The sequence below is a fragment of the Nuphar pumila genome, chromosome 14 (assembly GCF_984573655.1).
Source record: "Nuphar pumila chromosome 14, dmNupPumi1.hap1.1, whole genome shotgun sequence".
NCBI lineage: Eukaryota > Viridiplantae > Streptophyta > Magnoliopsida > Nymphaeales > Nymphaeaceae > Nuphar > Nuphar pumila.
This window is the reverse complement of record NC_143262.1, coordinates 13,918,213-13,944,699: the sequence shown is the minus strand read 5'-3', so window position 1 is coordinate 13,944,699 and position 26,487 is coordinate 13,918,213. Positions and strand designations below refer to the sequence as shown.

At 35.9% G+C, this 26,487-nt stretch overlaps 1 protein-coding gene across 7 annotated transcripts in view; it reads right to left on the bottom strand.

The window, feature by feature from the left end:
- The window catches only part of LOC149816446 (methionine aminopeptidase 1D, chloroplastic/mitochondrial-like), a 54,617-nt gene extending 28,845 nt beyond the window's left edge, over window positions 1-25,772 (bottom strand). The window contains exons 1-10 of one of the 7 annotated variants that reach the window (XM_089986820.1): window positions 25,578-25,770; window positions 25,288-25,357; window positions 21,595-21,823; window positions 18,630-18,791; window positions 18,251-18,292; window positions 15,830-15,864; window positions 15,201-15,285; window positions 14,855-14,926; window positions 12,728-12,807; window positions 11,435-11,532 (exon numbers count right to left, since the gene is read on the bottom strand). In XM_089986820.1, coding sequence (XP_089842946.1) covers window positions 11,435-11,532; window positions 12,728-12,807; window positions 14,855-14,926; window positions 15,201-15,285; window positions 15,830-15,864; window positions 18,251-18,292; window positions 18,630-18,791; window positions 21,595-21,823; window positions 25,288-25,357; window positions 25,578-25,683 — 979 coding nt within the window. In that variant the 5' untranslated portion in view covers window positions 25,684-25,770. Of the gene's footprint in view, window positions 1-11,434; window positions 11,533-12,727; window positions 12,808-14,854; window positions 14,927-15,200; window positions 15,286-15,829; window positions 15,865-18,250; window positions 18,293-18,629; window positions 18,792-21,594; window positions 21,824-25,287; window positions 25,358-25,577 lie in introns of all 7 variants that reach the window. The other 6 variants (XM_089986821.1, XM_089986822.1, XM_089986825.1 and 3 more) reach the window with 6 other exon arrangements.
- Between the last annotated feature and the right edge of the window lie 715 nt (window positions 25,773-26,487).

Sequence of the window (26,487 nt, the reverse complement as noted above, 5' to 3'; positions counted from 1 at the left end):
TTAAGCAAGCTCCTAAAGCTTGGTATGACAAGTTTAGTACTGTATTAATCAATTTGGGATTTATTTCTTGTTATACTGACATTGCTCTTTTTGTTAAGAAAACAGTTGAGTCCATTGTTATTTTCCTTCTGTATGTTGATGATATGATCATCACTGGGAGTGACAAAAAGGGAGTAAATGATGTTAAGTCCATATTAAAGAAAACTTTTGATATGTCTGACCTTAGATTTTTGAGATATTTTTTAGGTATTGAAGTGGCATACTCTTCCCGAGGATACATTCTATCTCAAATAAAATTAGCAGCAGATATTTGTACCAAGTCAGGAGTATCCGATGAAAAGAAAGTTAAAACTCCGGAAGTTATCAATGCAAAACTGAGACTTGAAGATGGTGTTCTACTTAAGGATCCAACCCCCTATCATCAATTAATTGAATCTCTTACTTACTTATCCATCACCCGTCAAGATATAGCTCATGTGGTTCATGCTGCAAGCCAGTTTCAGCATGCACCTACTTCAGTTCACATGGTGGTCGTGATGCGAATTGTGCGATACATTAAAAATACCATCTCCAAAGGGCTTTTCTTATCCTCTTTCTCATCTCTGGAATTAACTGTTTTTACTGATGCTGATTGTGGAGGAAATCCCAATGATCGTATCTCAACCACTGGTTTTTGCATCTTTTTAGGTGAATCTCTCATTTCGTGGAGATGCAAGAAGCAGCAAAAAGTCTCACTATCATCCACTGAAGCTGAATATCGAGTCATGACAATGACAACTATGAAAATCATATGGCTTAGAAGTCTCCTCTATGATATGGGTGTTAGAAAGTGACTTTGCATACATTAGGTTCAATAATGAACCCATACACATGCACATGAAGTGCGAATAAACCCATTAAAGGGAACAACACAAGCACATAATGTGCTAACACATAAACCCACACAAGGGCAAAAATATGACATAAAGTCATAAGTTGAATATTATTGAAAAAGAGGAAGAAGAGGGTAAAAACCATGGTTGCCAGTTGAGGAAGCGGGAGCGGGAAGCGATACGGGAAGCGGGAGCGGGAAGCGAGGCACTTTCAAAATTTTAGGAAGCGGGGAAGCGTGGGACCACTTAGGAGCGATTCGGGAAGCGTCTCGGAAGCGACCTAGGAAGCGTCTCGGAAGCGACCCAGGAAGCGTCTCGGAAGCGAGGGGGAAGCGAAAAAAATAAAAATAAAAAATAAAAAATACAAAAAATTTGAAAAAACAGGGGAAGCGTGGGGGAAGCGAGGGGGAAGCGTGGGGGAAGCGTTGGGGAAGCGTGGGGGAAGCGCGCTTCCCATTAAAGGGAAGCGCGTCCCCCATTAAAGGGAAACGCGTCCCCCATTAAAGGGAAGCGCGCTTCCCAAAAAAGGGGGACGCTTCCCCCCACGCTTCGGAAGCGCGACGTTTCGCGCTTCCGAAGCGCGCTTCCCCTTTTAGCTAGGCGCTTCCGGTAACTCTGGTAAAAACCCTTTACAATGGAGCAAGAGCTCCTCCAAATCTTAAAAGAATTACAAGGGGGAGAACCCTATTTATAACACAAGAGAGGAGCCACCTAGGGGGCTCCCAAAGGAGTCGTTGGGAGCCCCCAACGGTCATATTTGTGACCGTTGGGGGCTCCCCAACGACTCTTTGGGGAGTCTCCCTAGGTGGCGCAAACCACAAAAAAAAGAAAAATAAAAAAGGAAAATTAAAAGTAAAATTACAAACATATTCCAAATGGAATATGCGTAAAACTGTAAAATGTCTAAACTACCCCTATGCCTATAAATAGTGAAATATATATTTTATATATATAATTAGGATAATAGATATGCATATATACCATATATAAATATGTATTATCCTTTATATATATAAAATATATATAATATTACAAATGTTGAATGATACATTTTAACACCCCCCCTCAAGCTTTGCGTGGGGGAACGAAAAGATTGAAGAAAGCAAGAGGAAGAATCTCAAGGCTTCTTCAGTACGAATGCCATTGCAAATGTCTTCCTCCAACGTCTTTAACGATGAGCACCTTCCATGATCTATCCAAGGTACTTCTTTTCCTCTTATCTTCAAGATCCTGAGGAACAACAACAAAGAACAAGTAAAAAATATCTTTGCACTTTACTAAAAAAGGAACATTCCTAACAAGGTGCAAAATTTTATGCATAATAGGATAATTATTTTAGCATGAAAAGAAAGTTTAGAAAACCAAAGTTTCAAAAATCAAATATCATGTTAAAGAGTGAGCGGAAACTAATTGCAAGAATGCATAATGCATTTATAAGGTCCATCATTGGACAATCACAACCCCATAATGAGAAATAACAAAATGGTCCACTAAGGGACACCACAATAAGCCTACGAAGAGGCATAAGCTACATATGCTTTATTGAATGAGGGCCCAAAAGGCCATAATGAGCATATGCATATACTATCAAAATGAATTAACGCTTAAGAAATCATCAATGAACATGCTCCAAACATACTTTAGTCAAAATGAACACAAGAGTCCAAAAAGTTTTAAATGATCATGGATTCTAATGTCCAAAGGCATGTCGAATATTTTCTTCAATAAGAGAGGCTTTATAAAGGTATATTTAACATGTATAGATCAACAATAGAGTTTTTCACATCTTTAGGAAGAAGATCTATGTCAAACAAATGTCATAAATATGAAGCATGATTTGACTAAATATGTTAAAGCATTCACCCAAGATTCAAAAAAAAATATCATTTGAGACAAAAGACTTATTTTGCATATCAAATACAAAAGTCGTCGAAGAACTGTAAGCACTTAATATATAGATTAAATGCTAAAAAATCAATTTTAAAAACATATAGATATGATTCACTTGTATAAAAAAACACAATAAATTTTGTAATTTTTCAAAAATAGTTTATCCACTACAAGCAACTACCTCATTAGTCCTCCAAATCCCGTAAATCAAGTGTATAAGCTACTAGATCAAGAATATAAATATAATGTCATTAAAGGCCAAATGACACACACTAAGGTGTGTAAAAAAATCTCTTGTCTACATATAATAATACTTGAAATGAGTGCATCTACGACAATAACAAGAGAATACATGCCAACATGTACCAAAAGCATCTCTTGTCTACGTAAAAATACACTTAAAACCAAGTATGTTCAGCTACTAGAACAAGAGTAACAAGTCAACCATGGGCTAAATCACAATACATCTCTTGTCTACATAAGATGACACTTGAAATGAGTGAAATAAGCCAATCATGGGCATACATCTCAGCGACTAGAACAAGGACACAAATGCCAACATAGGCTAAAATCACACACCATGGTGTGAATCAATGTGTCTTGTCTACATATAATAACACTCAAGACAAGTGTGTTCAGCTACTATACCAAGAGAGCAAAAGCCAACAAAGGGCTACCAACACACGAAGGTGTAATAAAATTCTTGTCTACATATGATGACACTTAGATAAGGGGCATAAAAGGAGAAGACTTTTGAGGTAATAAAACTTGTAATGACAAACATATATATAAATCAAACCTTGAATCAACAATATTCTTCAAAAAGAATACCCATAAAAATAACATTTTGGAATAAACTATGTAAAAGTATCTTTAACAAGATACAACAATCGATAGAACAATATTCTTGAAAATAAATGTGTGAACATACGCACACCAAGAACATATGGAACACTTGTGCACAAAAGCACGAAATCACAAATGTGCAAAATGCACTCATAATTTTTCATAAACAATAAAAGGTTGGGCAATAATCCCTAAAACCTTGATTTTAATATACCTTAAAACATTTTAAGGTTTCAAACATCATATATCCATCACATTTATATATAAATAAGAGCATCCATAAGATCAATGGCCAACATCAAACTAGTGACACACTCATATATCAAATCATTCTAGAGTCCCAAGGTGCCCACAACTCACCTCAACCACCATCTATAATATGGTAAGTGGACAATCTAAAATGACATAACAACGAGTGACATACTCATAATTAGAGATCATATACCAAATCATTCTAGAGTCTCAAGGTGCCCATAACTCACCTCAACCACCATCTATAATATGGCAAGTGGACAATCTAAAATGATATAACACAAGGTGCCCATAACTCACCTCAAATATAACAATAGGGCCATAAAAGAATTGATGCATCATATAACTTGTGATGGATAAGATAAGTACCATAAAAAAAACTTTTTCAAAGAACATAATGACATAAAGAAATCATCTTGGGATAATCAAGAGAAGAAAATCAAGCTTCTAACAAAGAAATCACAAGAACCGTAATGGTTCGCAAGGAGAGCTTTAACACAATACCCAAGAAAAGATATTCAAAAATACTTGAAAATTTATAGAATTGGGATTAAATCCCATACAACAAGTTTTAATATTCTTTGATTGAGATATGCGGAAACGTACAAAGTGCTATAAGCACTTACAATGTTTTATAATGATTCAACAAAAGAATCAATATCTAAATTCATTACACTTTCACCAAAAGAAATGTGCACAAAAACTCCACAATGTAAAAATGTCTACGAAGAGACAATACGTATATGAGTACAAATACTTTAAAAAAAGATGTGCACGAAGGCACTCTCACAACACTTGAACAAAGAATACGCAAAAAGTGTAATAATATCAAACATGCATGTATTTCATGAAAGATGCAAATGCTTGAGTCTCTCAAGCTTCAATTATGCAATTTTATGTTTGATAAATGCAATTTAAAAGAAGACCATATTATGGCCAATGTAGGCATCCTTAGAGATACAATCAAGAGGTTTTGAAATCTTATGTGAAAAATACAAACCAACAAGTTTGTAAAGTTGCATCAATAAATTTAATGAAATCTTTTATATCAAAAAGATGTAATAGATACACTATGCATTCTATATAGTGTGAGAAATTCTTTTAAAAGATCTTTTAAACGGTTCGAACAACCTATTTATCACAAACAATTTTTCAAAAAAAAACCTTTAAATAAACCAAAATCATTGAAACATCTTTAGGAGTTTTCATAAATAGTTATCATTAACAAGAACTACTTAGAATTCATAACAAGGATTTAGATGTGAGAGATTCTTATACAAGAATTATATCAAGATTTTTCCAAAAAATGCACTAAAATCCATAAACAAGAGAGGAACTTAAAACAAATTAGACTTTATATGAGATTAAAGAGTTTTTAAACAAAGATCATTAATCTAGCAAGAAATCGTATTTAAAAAGTTAACTTATAGGTTAATCACGAAATTCTTATGAAAAATCATAAATCTCACATAATTGAAAAACAATTTTGCAAAACATAAATTACTATTATATGTGATGAGAAATCGATAACTATATAACCAAGAATTATATATTTGAACAATAAACAAATTTACCAAATTTAAAAGTAGATGTTTTAAAATATACGAACACGTGAAATGTGAAAGGAAATGATTCAACTATCAAAAAACACTAAATGTGCAAGAAAAAAAAAGTTTCATAATGCATAATATGTTAAGAAAAGAGATACATACCGAAAGCTTCTAAAAAAAGAGAGTAACAACGAATACTTCATCATTTCTTGAGCATCACGCTTTCCGTTGCGCCAAGAGACAACCCCATCGTAACCGGGCTCTGATACCATATTAGAAAGTGGCTTTGCATACATTAGGTTCAATAATGAACCCATACACATGCACATGAAGTGCGAATAAACCCATTAAAGGGAACAACACAAGCACATAATGTGCTAACACATAAACTCACACAAGGGGCAAAAATATGACATAAAGTCATAAGTTGAATATTATTGAAGAAGAGGGTAAAAACCCTTTTACAATGGAGCAAGAGCTCCTCCAAATCTTAAAGGAATTACAAGGGGGAGACCCCTATTTATAACACAAGAGAGGAGCCACCTAGGGGGCTCCCAAAGGAGTCGTTGGGAGCCCCCAACGGTCATATTTGTGACCGTTGGGGGCTCCCCAACGACTCTTTGGGGAGTCTCCCTAGGTGGTGTAAACCACAAAAAAGAGAAAAATAAAAAAGAAAAATTAAAAGTAAAATTACAAACATATTCCAAATGGAATATGCGTAAAACTGTAAAATGTCTAAACTACCCCTATGCCTATAAATAGTGAAATATATATTTTATATATATAATTAGGATAATAGATATGCATATATACCATATATGAATATGTATTATCCTTTATATATATAAAATATATATAATATTACAAATGTTGAATGATACATTTTAACAATGGGCGTCCTCGTTTCTTCTTCCACCAAGTTGTGTTGTGATAACAAAAGCGCAATCTATATCGCAAGCAATCATACTTTTCACGAGCAGACCAAGCATATCGAAATGGATTGCCACTATGTTCGAGACGAATATCTCAAAGGAACTATCACATTACCATATGTTACTTCAGGCTGACTTCTTCACCAAAGCGCTCCCAATTTCACGATTTATGTTTCTTCTTAGCTATGTCACACGGACTCGGCTAAGGAGGCGCCGCACCCGAGTCGACACGCCCCGACACGGGTGCGGACACGAGTGCGGCTTCAGACTCGGCCCGAACTCGGTCAACACAGAGTCGGACTCTGTCAACGAGTCGAGGCTAAGTCCATCTACATTTTGGACTCGGTCAACTTTGACCGAGTCCAAAAATGTCCGTTTTGATTTTTAAAATACGTTTTGGATCCGGGTCGGATCAGGTCCGGACCCGACCCAGATCCAAAATTCATCTGCAGTCGAACCCTAAAAGGGATTTATCGACAGGGGGAGGGGCTTACCCTCTCGATTTTGCCTCTCCCCCTCAGCCCCTGCAGCTTTCTCCTACACCCACGTCGGCGATCCAGACTCCGGCGACGGTCCGCACAGGTGCCAGCCACCGTCTCCCGCTCCGTCAACACTCAACAGGTATGTCGACCCTCCTGCACCCTTTGCTCGCAGCCTCCCTCCTTGCACCCTCTGTTCGCAGAAGAGGGGCTCGGCCCCTCTTTGTGCCTCCTATTTACAAAGGAGGGGCTTGGCCCCTCCTCGTTTCACTTATGTCAGGCAGGCCCCTCCCCCCTGCACCCTCTGCTCGCAGAAGAGGAGCTCGGTCCCTCCCTGTACCTCTGATTCACAGAGGAGGGGCTCGGCCCCTCCTTGTTTCCCTTTTATCGCAGAGGTAAGAAGGAGTGGGGGAAGGAGGGGGCTCGACTGACAGGCCGAGCCTTGCCCCGTCAGACAGAAGGGAAACGAGGAGGGGCTGAGCCCCTCCTCTGTAAATCGAAGGCAAAGGGAAGGGTCGAGCCCCTCTTCTGCGAGCAGAGGGTGCAGGGAGGGGGGGGGGGCTGCCGGAAAATAAGAACGAGTGCCCTCCTCGTTTCCCCTGCTGCCTTTGGCTTTTTGGCAAGGGCGAAGCCCCTGCCACTGATAAGGTTCAACAGGGGCTTGCCCTGCCCCTCCTTTTTGCATCAGATAGGGGGTAAGCCCCCTATCTCGAACCTGGTTTGCAGAGGAGGGCCTGGTTTGAACAGGGGGAACGAACCTGGAGCTCCTATTACTATTATTTTGAAGTGTTTATTAACTTTATTTTATTTACTTATTTTCTTTTCAGTTTTCAGTTTTCAGATATAATGGCGAGTTCTAGCGGTAGTGTCAATACATTTGGTTCAAGTTCTAACCCTGAATTAGAAGTTTCTCAACCACTTTGGAGGCTTGTGACAAAAGGGGTAAAAGCTAGTAGTGGTGGTGGTGGGAATGTGTAGTTTCATTGTAATCTATGTAAGACTGTTTTCACAGGTTATTATACGCGTGTGAAAGCACATCTTTTGCATATTCGTGGTCAAGAAATTAGGGCATGTTATGGGGTTGGCAAAGACATGTTAAAGCAATTAAAAAAAGAACAAGAGGAAGCTGAAAAAAAGAAAATTGCAGAGATGAGAAGCGATTCGATTAATTTGTCTTTTCCTACTGCTAATGATATACAAGAAGAGCTTTTAAAGAAAAGAAAGATGGAAAGCAATAAAACAATACAAGCGTCATTCAAACACATGGCAAGAGCATAAATTGATAAAAAGATTGGTCGATTCTTTTACTCAAGCTCAATTCCTTTTAATGTAGCTAGAAGTCCATACTGGAAAGATATGATTACATCTTTGGCTAATTGTAATTTGAGTGGTTATGTGCCTCCTAGTTCAAAAAAACTAAGAACAGTCATTTTTTCAGAGGAAAAAAATAGAATTGAAGACTTGTTAGAGACCAAAAAATTTGCATGGAAACGACATGGAATATTGATTGTTTCTGGTGGATGGACTGATAAACAAAGACGACCACTGATAAACTTCATTGCTTACTCACTTAATGGGCCAATCGTTTTGAAGATTGTTGATGCATCTAGAGAGTATAAAGATGTTGAATATTTAAAGAGATTATTTGTCAAAGTGATAAAAGAAGTGGGTGACGAAAGTGTGGTGCTAATCATTACTGACAATGCTCCAGTTTGCAGTCGTGCGGGAATGAATTTGGCAAGTGAAGATACATATTCACATATTTTTTGGACTCCTTGTGCAACACACAGTTTAAATTTGACACTTAAGAGTATATGCAATCCATCAAAAGATGATGCACATGCACATGAAATGTGCTTATGGATTGAGGAAATAGAGCATGATGTTCGAAATATTAGAAATTTTGTTGTAAACCATCATCATGCCCTTTCTATATATAATAGGCATTCTGATCTCAAGTTACTGAAAGTTGCTGAAACTCGTTTTGCTTCTCTCATTGTTATGATAAAAAGAATTAAGCAACTCAAGAATACATTGATGATGATGGTGGCTGATCAAGATTGGGATTTTTATTGTACTGAAGATGATGTCAAGGCTCAAGCTATCAAAAAATGCATCTATGATGATTTTTGGTGGGATAAAATTACATATTTTGTTGAATTTACAGAGCCTATTTGGGAAATGTTGAGAGAAGTTGACAGAGATGTACCCATGCTTCATAGAATTTATGAAATGTGTGACAATATGATTGAAAACGTTCAAAGTATCATTTTTAAACATGAGAAGAAAGATATTGCACTTGATGATTCAGAATTTTATACTCATGTACATTCAGTTTTACTGAGATAGAATAAAAACAATACACCTTAACATTGCATGGCACACTCTTTAAATCCAAAATACTATGCAAAAAAATGGTTGACAGCAGGTGTTGGTCATGTTTCTCCAAATGAAGATCCTGAGATATCAAGAAATAGAATGATATATTTGGGAAGACTTTTTAATGATCCTTACATGTTTAAGGTTGTAAATAGTGAGTTTGGCAAGTTTTCTACTAGAAGATTTGATTCTTTAGCAACATTTGTGGCAAAGGACGAGAAAGATCACCTTAATTGGTGGGCAACATATGGATCAGAGACACCAAATCTGCAACGTCTTGCAATGAAGTTGTTATCCCAACATGCTACATCATCTTGTTGTGAAAGAAATTGGAGTACATGTGCTCAAATTCACAACATTAAAAGAAACAAACTCACTAGCAAAAGAGTAGAGGATTTGGTTTATGTTCACTCAAATCTACGATTAATTTCTCGCCGCACCAAAGAAGAGTATATGTATTTTTTTTTCTTTGTATTCAAAGTTTGTATTTAAATATTTGTATTCAAAGTTTTTAGTTAAATACTAATATAGTCATTTTTTGATGCAGTTGTGGACCATCCAAGAATTGGGATGTAAATCCAGAAGATTTTAACTTGGAGGGAGAACATAATTTACATACTCTCAACATGGACTACCTCGATCCAGTTCTTCCCTCTAATTCAGACGATGAGGAAGATTTATGATAAGTTTTGTTGTTTATCACACTCACAAGCTTCTTTATGTGTTATATTTTGGTAAGTTTGTGTTGTTAAGAATTGCTTTTTTATTTTTGCTTTAAAATTTACAATCTTTATGTGTTAATTTATTGTTATATATATAATTATATATATTTAAAATATATATTTATAATATATATTTTTTAATATATATATATATATATATAGCCGAGTCCCCGTGTCCAAATTTTTTGGAATTGTGCCGCACCCGCACTTGCACCCGCACCCATGTGACATAGCTTCTTAGCAAACTTTCGGTCTTCTCCCGGTAAAGTTTGAGAAGGCGTGTTAAAATATGTATGTATATATATATACATATATGTATATACATACATATTTTATTTCTTTTTATTTTTCTGTACAACCAAAAACCTGATAGGGGTGTTTTGGTAAATTACCATGTATCTTTTTTCTTTTTTGTATTTTTCTCTTTTCTTTCTTTTTACCTTTTTCTTTTCCTTTTTTGTTTTTTATTTTTTCATTATGAAGGACCACAAGGGGCCCCACCCATCTAGTGGTTGGGGCCCCAACGGTCATATTTATGACCGTTGGGGCTCCCAACAACTAGAAGGGAGCCCCCCTTGTGGTCCCTCTTTTTAGCTCTCCTCCTCTATAAATAGAGGAGGCTCACACTTGTATATGTATGGGTTTTTCACCCACCTTCTCTCTTCAATAATATTAATCTTATGCCTTATAGGCACTTTACCCCCTTAGTGGGTTACGTATGCACTCTTAGTGCTTGTGTTCTTGGCTTCTTCAAAGTGTGTTTTGCATTATTAGTGTTTCCGCCTTTTTCATTACAATAGTATCCTACGTTTTGCCCTAATTCTTTTTCTTCTCATGATTGATTCAATCTCTGATAAAAAAAGATACACCTCTTTTTACAACTGTATATATATAGAGAGTAATGGGTAGGTGTCAATTGTGAAATGATACATGCTAAATGAGTTTCAGGGTTTTTTCACTTTATTTTTAAATTCTGACTGTACAGATGTGATCTATGTACTTGATTTTATAGGGATCAGCTCTTAAAGTGTTCGATTCCGACACGTGTGGGTTTTTATAAGGTTCGAAAAATCAAGTCTAAAATCTTTGTAAATTTTCGAGGCTCCAAATATCATTTTTTCATCGAAAACACATGATCCAGGTGTGGATTCCTCGTAAATCGACCATGCCCAACACATTTATGGGGTCAGAACTGTGAAAAAAACACTGGAAGGGCAGAAAAACCCATTTAGCACGTATCAATTTCATACCTACCCATCTCTCTCTCTCTCTCTATATATATATATATATATAAGAATAAACAAATATATATACATGTATATAACACTAATAAATTAGAACATGGAACAACTCTTGCATTTTTTTTAATTTGTCAAGGGAAAATATGTGGTGAATCTGTTAACAACAGCATAAGGCCGATACACATGCACACAGTGTGTTTTTATGTGCAAAAGTGGTGTAAGAAATCTGATTATGGAGGAAGATAATTTCAGATAAAGTGACTGCACTCACTATGATGAAGAATCACTGGATCAGCATGAAAAACTTTCCCAATTCCATGACCTACAAACTGTCGAACAACACCATAGTGGAATTTGTCTGCATGATCCCTTCATTACAAAAGCACAATAGAGTAACAAAATTAGAAAACCAAGTGCAGTAGAAGAAAATTCAACAAAAAATCCATAACAGACAATTAAAAGCCTACAGGATATTGCAAGGTAAACATTTTGATGAGATCAGATGCGGGTGCAAACACACAAATATACCAGCTAAACAAGTTAAGAGTAAAAAGACATTTTCAGAAAAGCTCCCACATATAAACTGGAATTCATATATATGATAGTAAACAGCTTGATAAATCAGCATACTCATGCATTTTTAGAGATTAATGGACAAGGTGAGTGGAAGCTATCAAGAAAGTGTACTTGAGAATGAGCCAAAAGAGGAGCTTGAATGCCATAAGGCTGGACATTTAGTGAAGGAGATCAGATATTCTTTGGCCTTAGGAGTTGCAGGTTTCATACATGACACACACCATGCTCACCAACTCCATCTTGTGTATGAAAAGGTTTGATGCAGGCAACTTCAGGTCCACTATGGGCCAATAAGTATTACGTCTACTATCATCATATTTAAAGAATTGATAGGGATGTTTTTGAAGTCATCGCATTTGCAAATATAACTATTAGCCTGCTGCGTAGAATTTGTAGCAACGCAGCAGTAAAGAGGACCATTGCCACATAAAATAGAGGAAAAGAGAACACAACATTTAATTTGATTACTACTAATACATTTGGCCTACTATGAGAACTGGGCAGTAATATAAGCGTAAAAGTTCTAACATTTTGGGAGTTGATTTAGGGTAATAATTATAGATTAAACACATTAAAAGAAAACTGCAAAACTTTAGTAAACTGATCTTTAATATGAAAGTTTTGTTAAACCGCCAAAATGACAAGGGGTGTTCGACATGTTTGTAATGGTGTATATCCGGGCACCACTATGACTCGAGTTATCCTTTTTAAATTCAGAACCAAGAGGTACAAACAAATCAAACAAAACCTAGATGGTAGTATGTAGTATATCAGAAACCAGAAAGAGTACAGAGTCTACAGACCAAAATAAAATATAATGTCTGTACAGGCATATCACACACACACACACACACACACACACACACACACACACACACACACACACACCAATCACCTATTCATTAAAACTGCAATCTGATGTATCTGACAAAAAATGAAGAATAAACAGATTTTACAGCAAAAACAGAAGAGACATTATAATCCATACTGTATTGTTCGCCCTATTTTCTTCAACTCAACTCCAGCTGCACAAATTGATATTGCCTTGTACATGCTTTCTCTAGTCACCTACTATGATGAAAAGAAATATTTTAAACATGCAGTACCTTATAGACAACAGGAAGAAACTAATGAAGAAAAAGACGAAACACAACAGTAAGCATTATAGATAAATAACCTTAAGATGCCCACATTGAACATATGGAAACTGGCAATTGACATACAATCTCTAGTAACTTAGATTGAAAACAAAACCATTTATAGAGAACAAAATAGGTAACAAGGAGTAAAAAAAAGTCAAAGTCCAGAGGCAAATATTACAGAGAAACAACATTCAGATGACACAGGCACATCAATTTGTATGGTTAATTCTCAGATTTCATTATAACTCCTTGGTATATACATATCAGAGAGGCAACTTATCAAGATATTACAGGTTCCCCCCCGCCCAAAAAAAAAGATAGATTAAAAAAATGCAAAAAACTAACAAAATAGTTGTTAGTCATTTCTTCATGATAATGAAAAATTGCAATAAGAATTATCAAATTTTAGAAACAAAGAGAAAGGAATTCATTTTTAAATTAGAAAACAATAAAAAAAAAGATAAAATTAGCATGAGATATTTCTGACACTATTGAGTTTTCTCACAATGGCAATATTTTGAAATATTGCCAATATCTATGTATGGAGCAACTGTGTAATTTTGACAAAGATTCAAGTCATATTTATTAGTTTCACATTGAAAATGTAAAGAATCCTTTTGATGAATAATGTTTTCATAAATTACTTATATACACATACACACATACACCCAGAGTTTTGCTCTATCAGCCACATATGCAAAGTGGCCAGTGTGGCAAGTGACAGAGCTGATGCCTCCACTCTGTTTACTCCTATTAACTTCACAGATGCCAAACTTCATGGATTTTTCATGGTCAGTCCATTGTTTCCTTTCATCTTTCAATTTTCAATCCTTTTTCCTGCCCTTTACACCTATTTAGCCAAGGTGGCTTGGAGGAGGCCCAATGGTCACATGTGCATCCTCGAGGGAATGGTGATTATGAAGGTAACCTAATAGCAGTTAAACTTCAAAGATAGTTAAAAATAACTGCAACAGAAAATAACCAAACAATGATCCTTGATCTTAGAATTCACATTTTTGTGCTTGCATTTCTTTAGTACAGGTCTATCTTCTTGCACAAAATCACATCGAATACAGGAGAGAGAGAGAGAGAGAGCTCGTTAGCACAGAAAGAAGTCCTATTCTTCTAAAGAAATGATTACAACACCAGAAATTTATCAAGTCATCCTATCACATCTTAAGTTTTTCCGGTTTCCAGATCCCTTGTATACCCATCTCCTAATCTTTCTGTGCCCATATCAAATCTACAGAACCAATCACTGGACCATGGGCAGGGGTTCTCTCTAATAGTCAAAGCCTATCCTTTTTGTCATCCATCCCAAAGCATCAGGCTAGAATTTTTGAACCCAAAAAGGAGATCAAGAGGGCATTCGTGTGTCAGAGAAAGATGGAGCTTTCCACAGAAAAGCACACAGAATGGAGAATTTCTGCAGGGCCCACCATGACAACACAAGCAAGGCACCCACTTTCCTCAAGGAAAGTGGGTGCTATTCTTCCTTCTGTGCTACACAACACAAGAAAGTTTTATATATCACTTGTCTTCTTGCTCTTTAGTACTCTTATTTGATTCGATAATTTTGGGGTTAAATGGGTGGTGCAGGCAAGAACTAGGATAAAAGAAAAAAGGGACAAAATCAAGTGAGCCTCATGGACTCTGTGAAGCAAAGGAGAGTTAACACAGCTGAGGTACCGGTTCTATCATGAGCCTCACTAGCCACCAGTCCACACACACACACACACACACAAATGGTATCAAATAGCTGGCCCAGTTACTGAGCAGGTCACCAAGACTTGAGTACTTAGTCTGAATCACGAGAAAGCAACACACACACACATGAAGAAAAAAGGGAAAAAAGAAAGAAAGACGCAAGAGCAGGAAGTAGAAACAAATCAAATACGCTTATTTAATTGGAAACCAAAAAAAAATGAAAAGACCATACATAGAGAATGTTCATGTAAAATGTCCAATCTCACCTGAACTAGTTGTTTTGCATCGTTATCAACATTGCCACAAAAGAAAGTTGCTGATGTATCACCATGATAACCCTACAATTTAGGTTCAAGATAGCATTTTAATTTACAAAAGCATGCGACAAACTAAGATGCTAAAAAATATTACTAAGATGTTACACGTTGGACATATTACATCATCCAAAAAGCCACAAAGAGGGCTATGTTCAAATAAATGTAGTGATCTCAAGTTATTAATTTAGTCATAAACTATTTACCATCTTTCAAATAAATCTCCTCACTTATTTCAACATTGGACCATTTCAGTGAATGAAAATGGTGAGACCCCACAAGTTAAGTGATCCAATACCGGCTCAGAGGCAGAGCCAGACGCAAGGAGGAGCAGGTCTGAACTGTATGCACCAAATGGATCTAAGGGTAAGTCCAAACCCAACCTGGCCAAGGCAAAATTGGTCAAGCACTAAAGTTTCCTGTCCCAAGATGCATATATACGTACATAACTACATATATGCATATAAATATATGTATGCATCAAGGTTGCCAGACTAGCAAGCGGAAGTAGGAAATGATACGGGAAGCGGAAGCGAGAAGCGATGCATTTTAAAATGTATAGGAAGCGGGAAACGAGGAATAAAAAGAAAACAATATAAGAATTGAATGAGAATCAAATTGCAACACAAATAAAAACTAAAATAAAAGTGATTATTCTTAGATTTCATGATTTTTTAGTGTAAAAATTAAATTTTAACAAAATCCAAAAATGATGATTGCTAATTTAGAGAAAGCACATGGAAGTGAGTGAGAAGCGTGAGAGGAAACACATAAAAACATGAAAAGTAGAGTGAGAAAACATATAAGAAGAATAGATGAAGCGTGTGGAAAGAATAGGAGCAGCGTGGGAGAATCGACATTCCCATCAAGTTTCGGAAGTGAGGAGTATCGCGCTTCCAAAACAAGTTTCCAAGAAGGGTTTTCCACCTATCTAAGAAGCTTCTGGTAACTCTGGTATGCATCTATAAAATAAACAACATCGTATTAGAAATTTCTTTGTGAGGCAATTCCATGAGAATCTACAATAGTCATTTTATTGCAAACATATTGGCAATCTTTGAAAAAAGAACAAGAACAAGATGAAGAAAAGTGATAATATGAAAAAGAAGGGATCCTCACAATAGACAAAAAGGGAATTTAAAAACACATTTAAATTGGAGAATTTCATGATGATATCAAGAAAAATTGAAAATTACCACTGCTTTCAGAATATTAGCATGGAATGGAAATGTTATGCCAATAAAACCTTGTAATAAGCATCTAGACATTTCCAGAATAGCAGAGATATTTGTGGTTATTAGAAACATATATGTTTAAAAAAGACTGTCTATGTATTGTATGATATCAGGTAAAGTTATTCTTTTCATGTTTTATATTTAATAATGTGTATTATACACAATGCTTGGAACTCATGAACTTTTGTTGTACATTTTTTAATGGGATTGTATTTCATCGAATTTGCATTTTATTAGTATAGTAAGTTATTGCCTTTATCAGATGTATGATTTGGCTTACGCTTAGTGAAAGCCACATAGTCCAGGGACTATCCAGGAAGTAGTTGTTTTTTCCTGAAAAGAGAAGCTCTTGCCTGAGTGTTACACAACTTTTGTGGCAGCCAATATTATTGGTTTGTAATTTGTTAGTTCAAAATTATTTTCTTTGTATTGCAGGAATAAAAACAAACGAACTACTTTGTGGTTATAGAAGTGTATTCATATTATATCAGTTTGCTTCCTCATTATATTAAATCAGTTCTGACCATGAGTGGATATTGAGCTTGTTTGCTTGAAGATCTCAGGTGCCCAATCTGAGATGCCCCTGGCTTGGGCTCCAGAGAGCTGCACTTGGCTAGGCCCAAAGCCTATACAGTCAGGCTGGTTCTGGTCCAAAGTTTCAAAATGTAAGGTCTCTTGCTAGCTGGACACTGAGCATGATGTTTGATTAGCTAATATAAGAGTGTGATACATATATACATAGATACATGCATACATATATATACATATATATGGATAAATATTTGCTAGTCTACAATATGTATAATCTAGTTAAAAAATCATAGATGCAAGTTGTATATGTAAGAAAATGAGAACCTCCAAGTCACCAAAGTGGATACACAAAAGAGCTACAATAAGATCCACGAAAACACCAAGATGAACTCACAAAAAACCATGAATAGGCTCACACACAAAACCCACTCAATGGGCAATCAAGGAACACTAACAAGTACAAAAAATATTGTTTTATTCAAGTGGCATCCATGCAAGAAGCATACATTGAAGAGGGGCTTTGGCCCATATTTATACACAATGAGGAGAGGACTCATAGAGTCGTTGGGAGCCTGACTCCCTATGTTGACTAGTCAATTAGTTCAAAACCAAAAAGCAACAAACCTAAAAAATATAATCCTAGTTACACTATATATGTATATATATATGTATATGTATATGTATATGTATATGTGTGTGTGTGTACATTTATTTTTAACAATATCCACTCAATCTGACCTTTAGATGTGTTCAATGTGTTTTGTTTGCTAGTAAATACATATTTTTTCAACATAAAAATATGATTTTTTTATTCTTGAAATTTTGGCACTTTTCAAACCTTTAAAAACCTGCTTATATGTTGCAAATACATTGTCTGAGATCCATTTTCGACTAAACAAACTATGTCGATCACATCTGTAAGGTTAGATCCACAAAAAATTGAAAAATGGTGTTTTCTACTAGATTGTATGTACAAACGGCTGTGTGTGTGTGCCACAAATTTGGTATCAGTGAGTAGAGTCTCGCTTACTCAAGTATCTTCTTGTAGATCAGCCCATATGGAGAGGTTTATCATGGTTCATTTAACATGCTTTGGATCAAGAAACTTAACACCCAAAATACATTGTAAAGAACAAAATTGAATGGTCCAGATTGCATCAAAATGCAATAGCCAAGAAAATGAATCTTCACATTCAAATTGCTACATATGAAACATGAATGGCATTAGTATATTATACACAGTCCAATCTAGTCCAAAATGTGTGAGAAAGTGATATTCTAATTGATACCAAAGTTCCAACTTGCACATATGCAAATTCAAAGATGCCCATTGGAGAATGGTGTATCTAAGACTTTCCAACATGGATAACAAAGATAAAATAAAATTAGCTGTGGGCCTAATTTAATCAATAAAGGTCCACATTATCCCATTAAGAAAGACAAATAACTGAATAACAGAAAAGTCGGGTATATCCATTACAATCAAGCAAAATTGCAACAATGTAATTTCTAGTACACAGAATCATAATGGTATCTATATCTGCACATAGAACAAAGTAGCATAGAATACTAAAGGACTTACATTCAAATACACTGTGATATCAATGTTAATTATATCTCCATCCTGTCAATCGAAAGCAGAAGTTAGAAACTCTTTCATATGCTTGCCACAATAAACAACATTCTTTACAGGAACTTCCACGGTGGGAGAACTTAATGACTGAAGTTTGTCTTTCATGTATGCCAGTGAAAAGAAAATGATGGAAAATTTTAAACTGAATAACCAAATATACATTTTTCCAAAAAGATATAATAATGGCTAGGTAGCAAGACTTTGAAATAACCAAATACAAATGTATTAATTTCAAAACAAAACCATTTTAGGTGAGCATGGCTCATACTAGCAGCAAATAGTAAATAATGGAATAACATGGAATGGAAGAGCATGGCTAAAAGTTCACCTCAAGTGCACGAGAATCTGGAATTCCATGGCAGATGCACTCATTTACAGATGTGCAGACACTTTTTGGAAAGCCACCATAACCAAGAGGGGATGGGTATGCACCATTTTCAATTATCATTTGATGCACTGCTTTGTCAATTTCATCGGTTGTTACTCCTGGCTGCAGAAATCAACAATTGACAATCAACTTTCTGATCAGGGACTTCTAACATACAATAGTAGCTAGATCATAATGTTAAAGTGCTTAGTGAAAGCATTGCAGCAGCAAAAAATTGAAAGCAATACCATTTTATGTCAATTTTTATTGTACTATACAACATTTGTAATGGCAAATTCCATTGATTTTACGTAAAGATGGATTTCATGAACCTTTATAATCAACAGTTTTTTGATGCATCAGGCTCTTTACAACAACCACAACAACAACTACGCCTTCATCCCAAAACAATTGGGGTCAGCGATATGAACCAAAAAAGGAATTCATTTTGGGTCTTCCACAAGAATCCTTTTCCTCCAATCATTTCTATCCAATGCCATGTCCTCGGTGAGGTTCAAAGCATTCATATCCTTTCCTATCATCTCCATCCAAGTCTTCCTAGGCCTACCCCGACCTCTTTTAACTAATATATTTTCCCATTTCTCCAACCTTCTAACTGGAGCATCATTAGGCCTTCGCCGAATATGTCCAAACCACCATAAACGATTCTCTCGCATCTTATTTTCAATGGGTGCAACACCTACCTTCTTACGTATCTCCTCGTTCCGAATCTTATCTTTTATTGTATTTCCACACATCCATCTAAGCATCCGCATCTCAGCTACACTCATTTTTTGAATATGATGTCTCTTGGCAGCCCAACATTACATACCATATAGTAAAGCGGGTCTAATAGTCGTCCTATAAAACTTTCCCTTCAACCGCAATGGCATTCTACGATCGCACAACACTCCAGTTGCACTTTTCCATTTCATCCACCCAACCTTTATCCTATGATTTACATCTCCATCAATTTCTCCATACTTTTGAATGATGGATCCCAAATATTTGAAATAATCATTCACCGGTATTTCTTGCTCACCAAGCTTCACTACACTCCCATCACTACTTCGTTGCTTACTAAACCGACATTTCATTTATTCATTCTTACTCTTACTCAACTTAAAACCTCTAGCTTCCAATGTCTGTCTCCATAATTCTAACTTAGCATTAACCCCAGCTCTAGACTCATCAATCAAAACAATATCATCAGCAAACAACATACACCACGGTACATTTTCTTGAATTGATCTCGTAAGCTCATCCATCACTATCGCAAATAGGAAAGGGCTTAAAGCAGATCCTTGATGTAACCCAACCGTTATCGGAAAATTGGTTGTCACCCCTCCACAAGTGCGGACATTAGTTACTACTCCTTCATACATATCTTTAATTATACTAATGTACTTTAGGGAAACACCTTTCTTCATCATTGTCCACCAGAGAACGTCCCTAGGTACTCTATCGTATGCCTTCTCTAAATCAATAAAAACCATATGCAAATCTTTGTTCCTCTCTCTATATCTTTCAATAAGTTGTCTAAGAAGATGTATAGCTTCCATAGTTGATCTTCCAGGCATAAAACCAAATTGATTCTCTGATATCATGACAACCTTCCTCAACCTAGACTCAATCACCCTCTCCCAAAGTTTCATAGTATGCATCAGGCTCTTTGTGTCCATTAAATATGTATATGACCAAAGGAGAAGAAAATTTTAGATAATAATGGCAATTACATCTTAATTGGTTCTTGGGCTCACAAAAGCATATCAGCTCCATGCTTAGGTTACTGAGAAGATAATATGTAAGAAACATGAACTTGATGAACCACAACACCGAAATTGGAACAATGAAGAAAAAATCTTAATATTAGTGTTAATTTTTATAATGAAGTTGAGAATAAAATGAGCATATTGATGATGGTTTTAGTCATGTTCCATTATTAATATCTCCATTTCCAAAATCTACTCATAGAAACCCACCTTGTACTAATAGAATGCCCTTTAGCATTAGAGATTTAGAATTTATTTGTGATAGGTTTTCTAAAAATGTTTTTCTTTTAATTGTGATCCTGTTAAGTTTGAAGATATAGTGAAAAAAAAGAAAAGAAAAGGTGGACTGCTGCCATGGCCAACAAGATTAATGCAATTGTGACAAACTATATTTGGTCCATTTCTGGATTATACTAGGCCGCATTAGCTTTTCTGCACATATTCAACAATTTGAAGGGAGTTCCTCTCTTTATACACAATATGAATAAATATACATTTAATAAATTACAACCTGTTACCAGCTCAACTCTATTCTGAAAACCTAAACACTCCCTTCCACCTTACTGGTACAGGACCAAGTTTTCCAGCACACAATCAGAAACTTATGTAATTCTGGATGATGTAAGCCACTTAAGGAAGTTAAAAAGATGCTCATGCAAGTTGGACAACAAAATCTCTAGTTTGATCATGCTAGAATCAAATGATATATTTAAAAGACAAGTGATTGTCCAGTGTGGGTATCAGATAACAAAGGCAACCCGAAGCAGCAAGCTCGGCATACTTGCATCTCTTTTCTAAGTATAAAGTCTTTGAGATATCACAGGAACAAGAAGAAGCAACAAAAAAGAATACTGCTTGAGACACACCTACCTTTTCTTCTTAAGGTGGGGGAAGAGGGCGATGGAGGTAGACCAGTGACCTTTCACTATTGGAAAGTCAATCATTATATTTGATCTTAGCATTTGTAAAAGGAAAAAATTTAATTCAATCATGAGTAAATAGTAACGTATTCAAAACAATAAAGATCCAATAGCATTTGACAGAAGCCAAACAAACAAACCTTTTGATGAAAAACCAACTCATTATCAGAGAGTATAAAAACAAAGTTCACATGTAATAATTACAAGTGGCTATATCAAAGCTAATAACCATACCATGACTAGAGTGCCAGCATACTCTAAAACCTGTGCTGCAAGTCTTCCAGATGCTCGCATTTTCTCTATTCCCTCTTCGTCATGTATTTCTGGTCCACTTGCTATCCCAGGTGAGTGCCATGAATTCACATAAGGAGGCCTTGTTATATGATCAGGAACAGGTAAATGAGGGGAAACTCTTCCAGGCTTTAAGCGTTTGCGTTTGTTGCTGGATATGTCATCATAGCTTCTAGTCAAAATGTGCAACAATTTTCACCAACAGCATCCCAAGAGGCCTCAGTAATTCTTTTGTGCTTGCTATAGGGTAAAGCATTTTTTTCACCAAGTACAACTTACAAGGAATTATTTCTGAAGCAAGATTACCATAAGATAAAAGTAAAAAATTCACTAATCATTGCCAATTTCATGTATCCCAATCCATCAACCCCAATAGCAAATAGTAAGTGATGTTTCATTTATCATTGTTATTCTGATCATAAATTACTCTCCAGGTTTTCCTACTTTTTTGCTGTCAATATCTCAAGATTCACTTTTATTTTCTGATTTCTTTTATGTTGGATTATGTACTCCAAAATTTAGAAGAAATTAAGAAAGAAGAAAGGGGAATAGGTAACTGAGACTGCCCAAAAATTCCCATCTCCTGAGGGATCCACAAGATGATGACAGCCATTCTTAAATCCTATACCCATTTCGCCTTTGATAAATTTCAAATCCACAGTTCACTCAACCTGACTTTGCTTGAATACGAACATCACATTTTCTTGCATGATTAGTTTTACATTTAACAATAAGTTCAAAGTTACCCATGCTTATCAAAGACTTACAATTAACATGTCCTAATTTAGTATGCCATAAATATACGTGTCAAGCATATAAATAGAAGTTGAATCAGTTTTATTGATTAAATTGGGCTTAAACAACCCATCGGTAGAGTAACCTTTGCCTACAAACTTGTAGTTCTTTAACGGTATAATAGTGTTGGATTTCATTACAACTTTGCAACCATGTGTTGTAAACAAGTAGATAGATACAAGATTCTTCGTAACGGTAGGTACGTGATACACATTTTGGAGGGTTAAATATTTTCTAGAGGTGAAGCGAAGTTTCACACTCCCTTTTCCATGAACCTTAGCTTCATGTGAATTTTTCATATAGATCTTATAGAGTTATAGTCTTCTCTCACAGTTTCATATGTTTTGAACATACTTCTATCATTTGCATGAATGAAATCTTGATATAGAATCTACGTACCACCTTTTATCCAAATTAATCATGAATATTTCACTTACTACAACCATCAGGTTGTCATCGAGTTTATTAACCTTATTACCTTGAAATTTCTTCCTATATTAGCAATTTCTCACATAGTGACCTAGTTTACCACAAGTATAGCAAAAAATAGAATATTTTTTCTTAGCAATGAATTTGGATTTCTTATTCTTATTCTTAAGTTTGGGTTTGAACCTTGGTCTGTGTTCAACAATGTTTACCTTGGCACAAACCTTTTTTACTTTATTTTTCTTATCTTGAGATTGAGCTTTCTCCTCGATTCTAAAATGTTAAAGAAGTTGTTCTAAGGTAAACTCTTCATTTTTATGTTTTAATTCATTTCTATAAATTTTTTCAAGATTAAGGCAATCTACTAATGATTACAGCCACCTGAAATAATTCATCAAGGTGCATACCCTCGGACTTGATATGATTAGCCAAAATATACATCCTTATGGACTTGAGGTATCAGTGATTTATCATCAAAAAATTTGAAATCCATATACATATAACAAAAAACTTATGATTTCCTGCTTTTTTTGTCTTGTATTTGCATTTAAGAGTTTGCCACAACTTCTTCATCATACTGACTTTTGAGTAGAGGTCGAACAGGGTATCTGAGAGTGCATTCAGTATGTGGCCGTGAAGTTATCCTGCAACCACTTTTGTCTCTTTCGGTTTTTAGCAATGGTTTCATCCTCCCGTTCTTCTGGACATTCCTCTGTGAGCACGTAAACCACATTTGCAACTGTGAGGAAGATGAAAACTTTGTGTTGTCACCTTTTAAAATTCATGTTGTCGAACTAAAACAACTTGCAACTCTTGGTTTTCAACCTTCATAGTTTCTATTTGCAAAACTATTACTTGAAAATTGTTGGTAAATACTTAACTTAGTGGGTAAGGCAACTGAGCTTGAACCAGGTTTCACTCGAACTCCACTAACTTTGTTATTTAAAAATTTAGATTGATCTAGATGAACCAAGATTCTTTGCCTCACTGCAGATAACCTTTTCTAAATCCTAATTCATTTTCCATTAACTCTCTAGAGAGCATCCCACAAGCTCTTTGTGGCAAACATATTCCAAACGAAGAAGAAGGTATTGCATGTGGCTGTATTGGATCATCTTATGCGAGGAACTAGCCTTGTTAATTAAAGACACATAATGAACCATATAGTTTCAATTTAGTGTTAATTAGTAGTTAAATGCATATGAAAATTCACATTCTGAATCTTTTAGTACGTGGCAGTATATTTCCTAAATTGTTCTATACATATATTCTAGTTTATCATTTTCTGAACTGAATTTGGCTGTCCAAGTTGTGTGATTAGTGGTCAACTTTCATGAAAAGATAAACCAAACGTGAAAAGAAGAATGACCAAGACTTTTAGGTTTAAAATTTTTTATAAGGCCATAAATTTTCCTCTTAAAATTCTTTTGGGCATCCAACCTTCTAACCAATGAACAAACAAGCTGTGTTCAACAGGCTCAAGTACATTTCAAGCATGACATGATGAGAATTTACAAACGCTATCCACTCAAATAAGGATGCATCTAGTAGGGGAGAGCAGGTTTTGATCTTGAATGAATTTTAGAAGATTCCATATAGACTGTACAACTTTAACTTTTTTAATTTGTTATACTTGATGGCAAATTAATGCTCATCTGTTCTGCTAAAACTAAATTATGCTGCTGCATCAACTACCTAGAAAAATAAACATACTGCATGTTCATGATCCTTTCCTCTTCTGCATCTATGGCCGGATCAAGCTACAGCAGGAGAAGAACAAAGAAGGAAAGATAAAAGGTAGATGCTCCAACTTAGTCACAGGAAACGGGGATTTTTCACCTCTTTTCTGCATTAAACGTAAAGGTTGCAACAGATAATTGCCCCACTAAAATCCCCATTAACCCACATCACTGCAGACCAGGACATGACTCAACTGACACAATCCCATAAGCTAGAAGTAGACCTCATAACCAATTTAAATGGCTCTGCTACTTTACACTAGCAGGCTGCATATGTCCACAAAGAGATGATGTGCAGGGATCCCTTTCCCCGCAGGATTCCCACAAAAATTATTTTCCATGTTACTGTACTGAAAGTGCATAAGTCGAGCTACCGGCAATCAAAAACACTTGTCCAAAATACCAAATTCAAATTTCAAGGACAAGGCCAAGAAACCAACCTAACCAAATATGGGAAGGCCTTCTCAAGAGAAACCTTACAGACAGGCCTTCACGGGCAATCGGTATTTTGTGCCCTTCACATATTTAACGATGTAGAACTCAAAACTCTTACAAAAGTGGGTCAAGAACTACGTGCTTTGAAATTTTCATGACAATAGAACGGTGCCATATTGCACTAGTGATGAAAAAAAAAAGTAAAAACAAGGGATACGAAACAATGGGTTTCTATGCAAACCTTTTACTGAATAACAGATTTGTGACCCCGGATAATGATCTCGACAGTTGCATCCGCACGTGTTTACTCCCTGCATTCGAAAGGGGTACAGACCCAATTCAGTCTACGTGTTGTTTATTGACTCATACTCCATTAATCCCAAATAATAAACACAGATATCCAGAAACTATATCTTAAATTGGTAAGTGCGAAATGGGTGCAAAGAATTTTGCCAATTTCTTCACTGAGGAAGTCACTTGAAGCACTGAAATGAAAGGATAACTAATAAAAAGGAGAGGATGGCACATCACCTGGGTTGCAGCCGAACAGTAAATGCAGAGAATGAGCAGAAGGAAGGCGGGAGTCCCCAAGAAAAGAAGAGAAGAGGCGAGGGTGAATGGAAGAGATGGAGGCCATCTTGTTGCCCTCTCTCTCTCACTCAAGGCGAATCAAAATGAGCGAAGCCTACACTCAGTTGTTCTTACACCAAAAAAATCTGCCTCCCATACTTCTTGGGATCCTTTTTATATAGAGAGAGAAAGGCAGGCAACGTTTAAGGTAATAAGGTTGTCCATCATTTGATTTCGGTTTGACTTTTTGCTCGCTTAGCGGCCAAGCAACGTAACGGGACCGAACGGCCCAAAACATGGGACTCGGGATCGATTTCTTGATCACCGACGGGCTAATACTAACAAATTTCAAAGCATTATGCAAAGAGGAACGTTTTTTTTAACACCATAGATTCAACCATTTTAGTGGAGATGATCCAGATATTTATGTGAGAGAAGAATATGGACTTACGACCGTTAATGATGATATACTTGGAAGTAAATTTCTTTGTTCAAATGACGCAAAGCCTTTTCAGTTTGTGGGGAAAAACTTTATCTCAAACAAATGTGCATTTCATTGGTTAATGATGCAATATTTAAAAGAAAAAATCCATAATTTTGATGCATTAATGCTTGGATCCGGATCTATAAAAAATGAGTCTGCATACTTGGACTACTAAATTCAGACCTGAATCTGAGTCCGCATCATCCCTTCTCCCTTGAAAATTGCCTAATCTCTTAGACAAGTTTCTAAGAAGATGCTAGTGAAGGGTATAGTCGATCTCTAATGTTGGCGTGTCCCTTCACATTATTCGACAGTCTGTATTTCAGCCCTTAGCACTACTTTACACTCGTGCACCTTTCCAACATATAATTGTCTGCACATATGAGC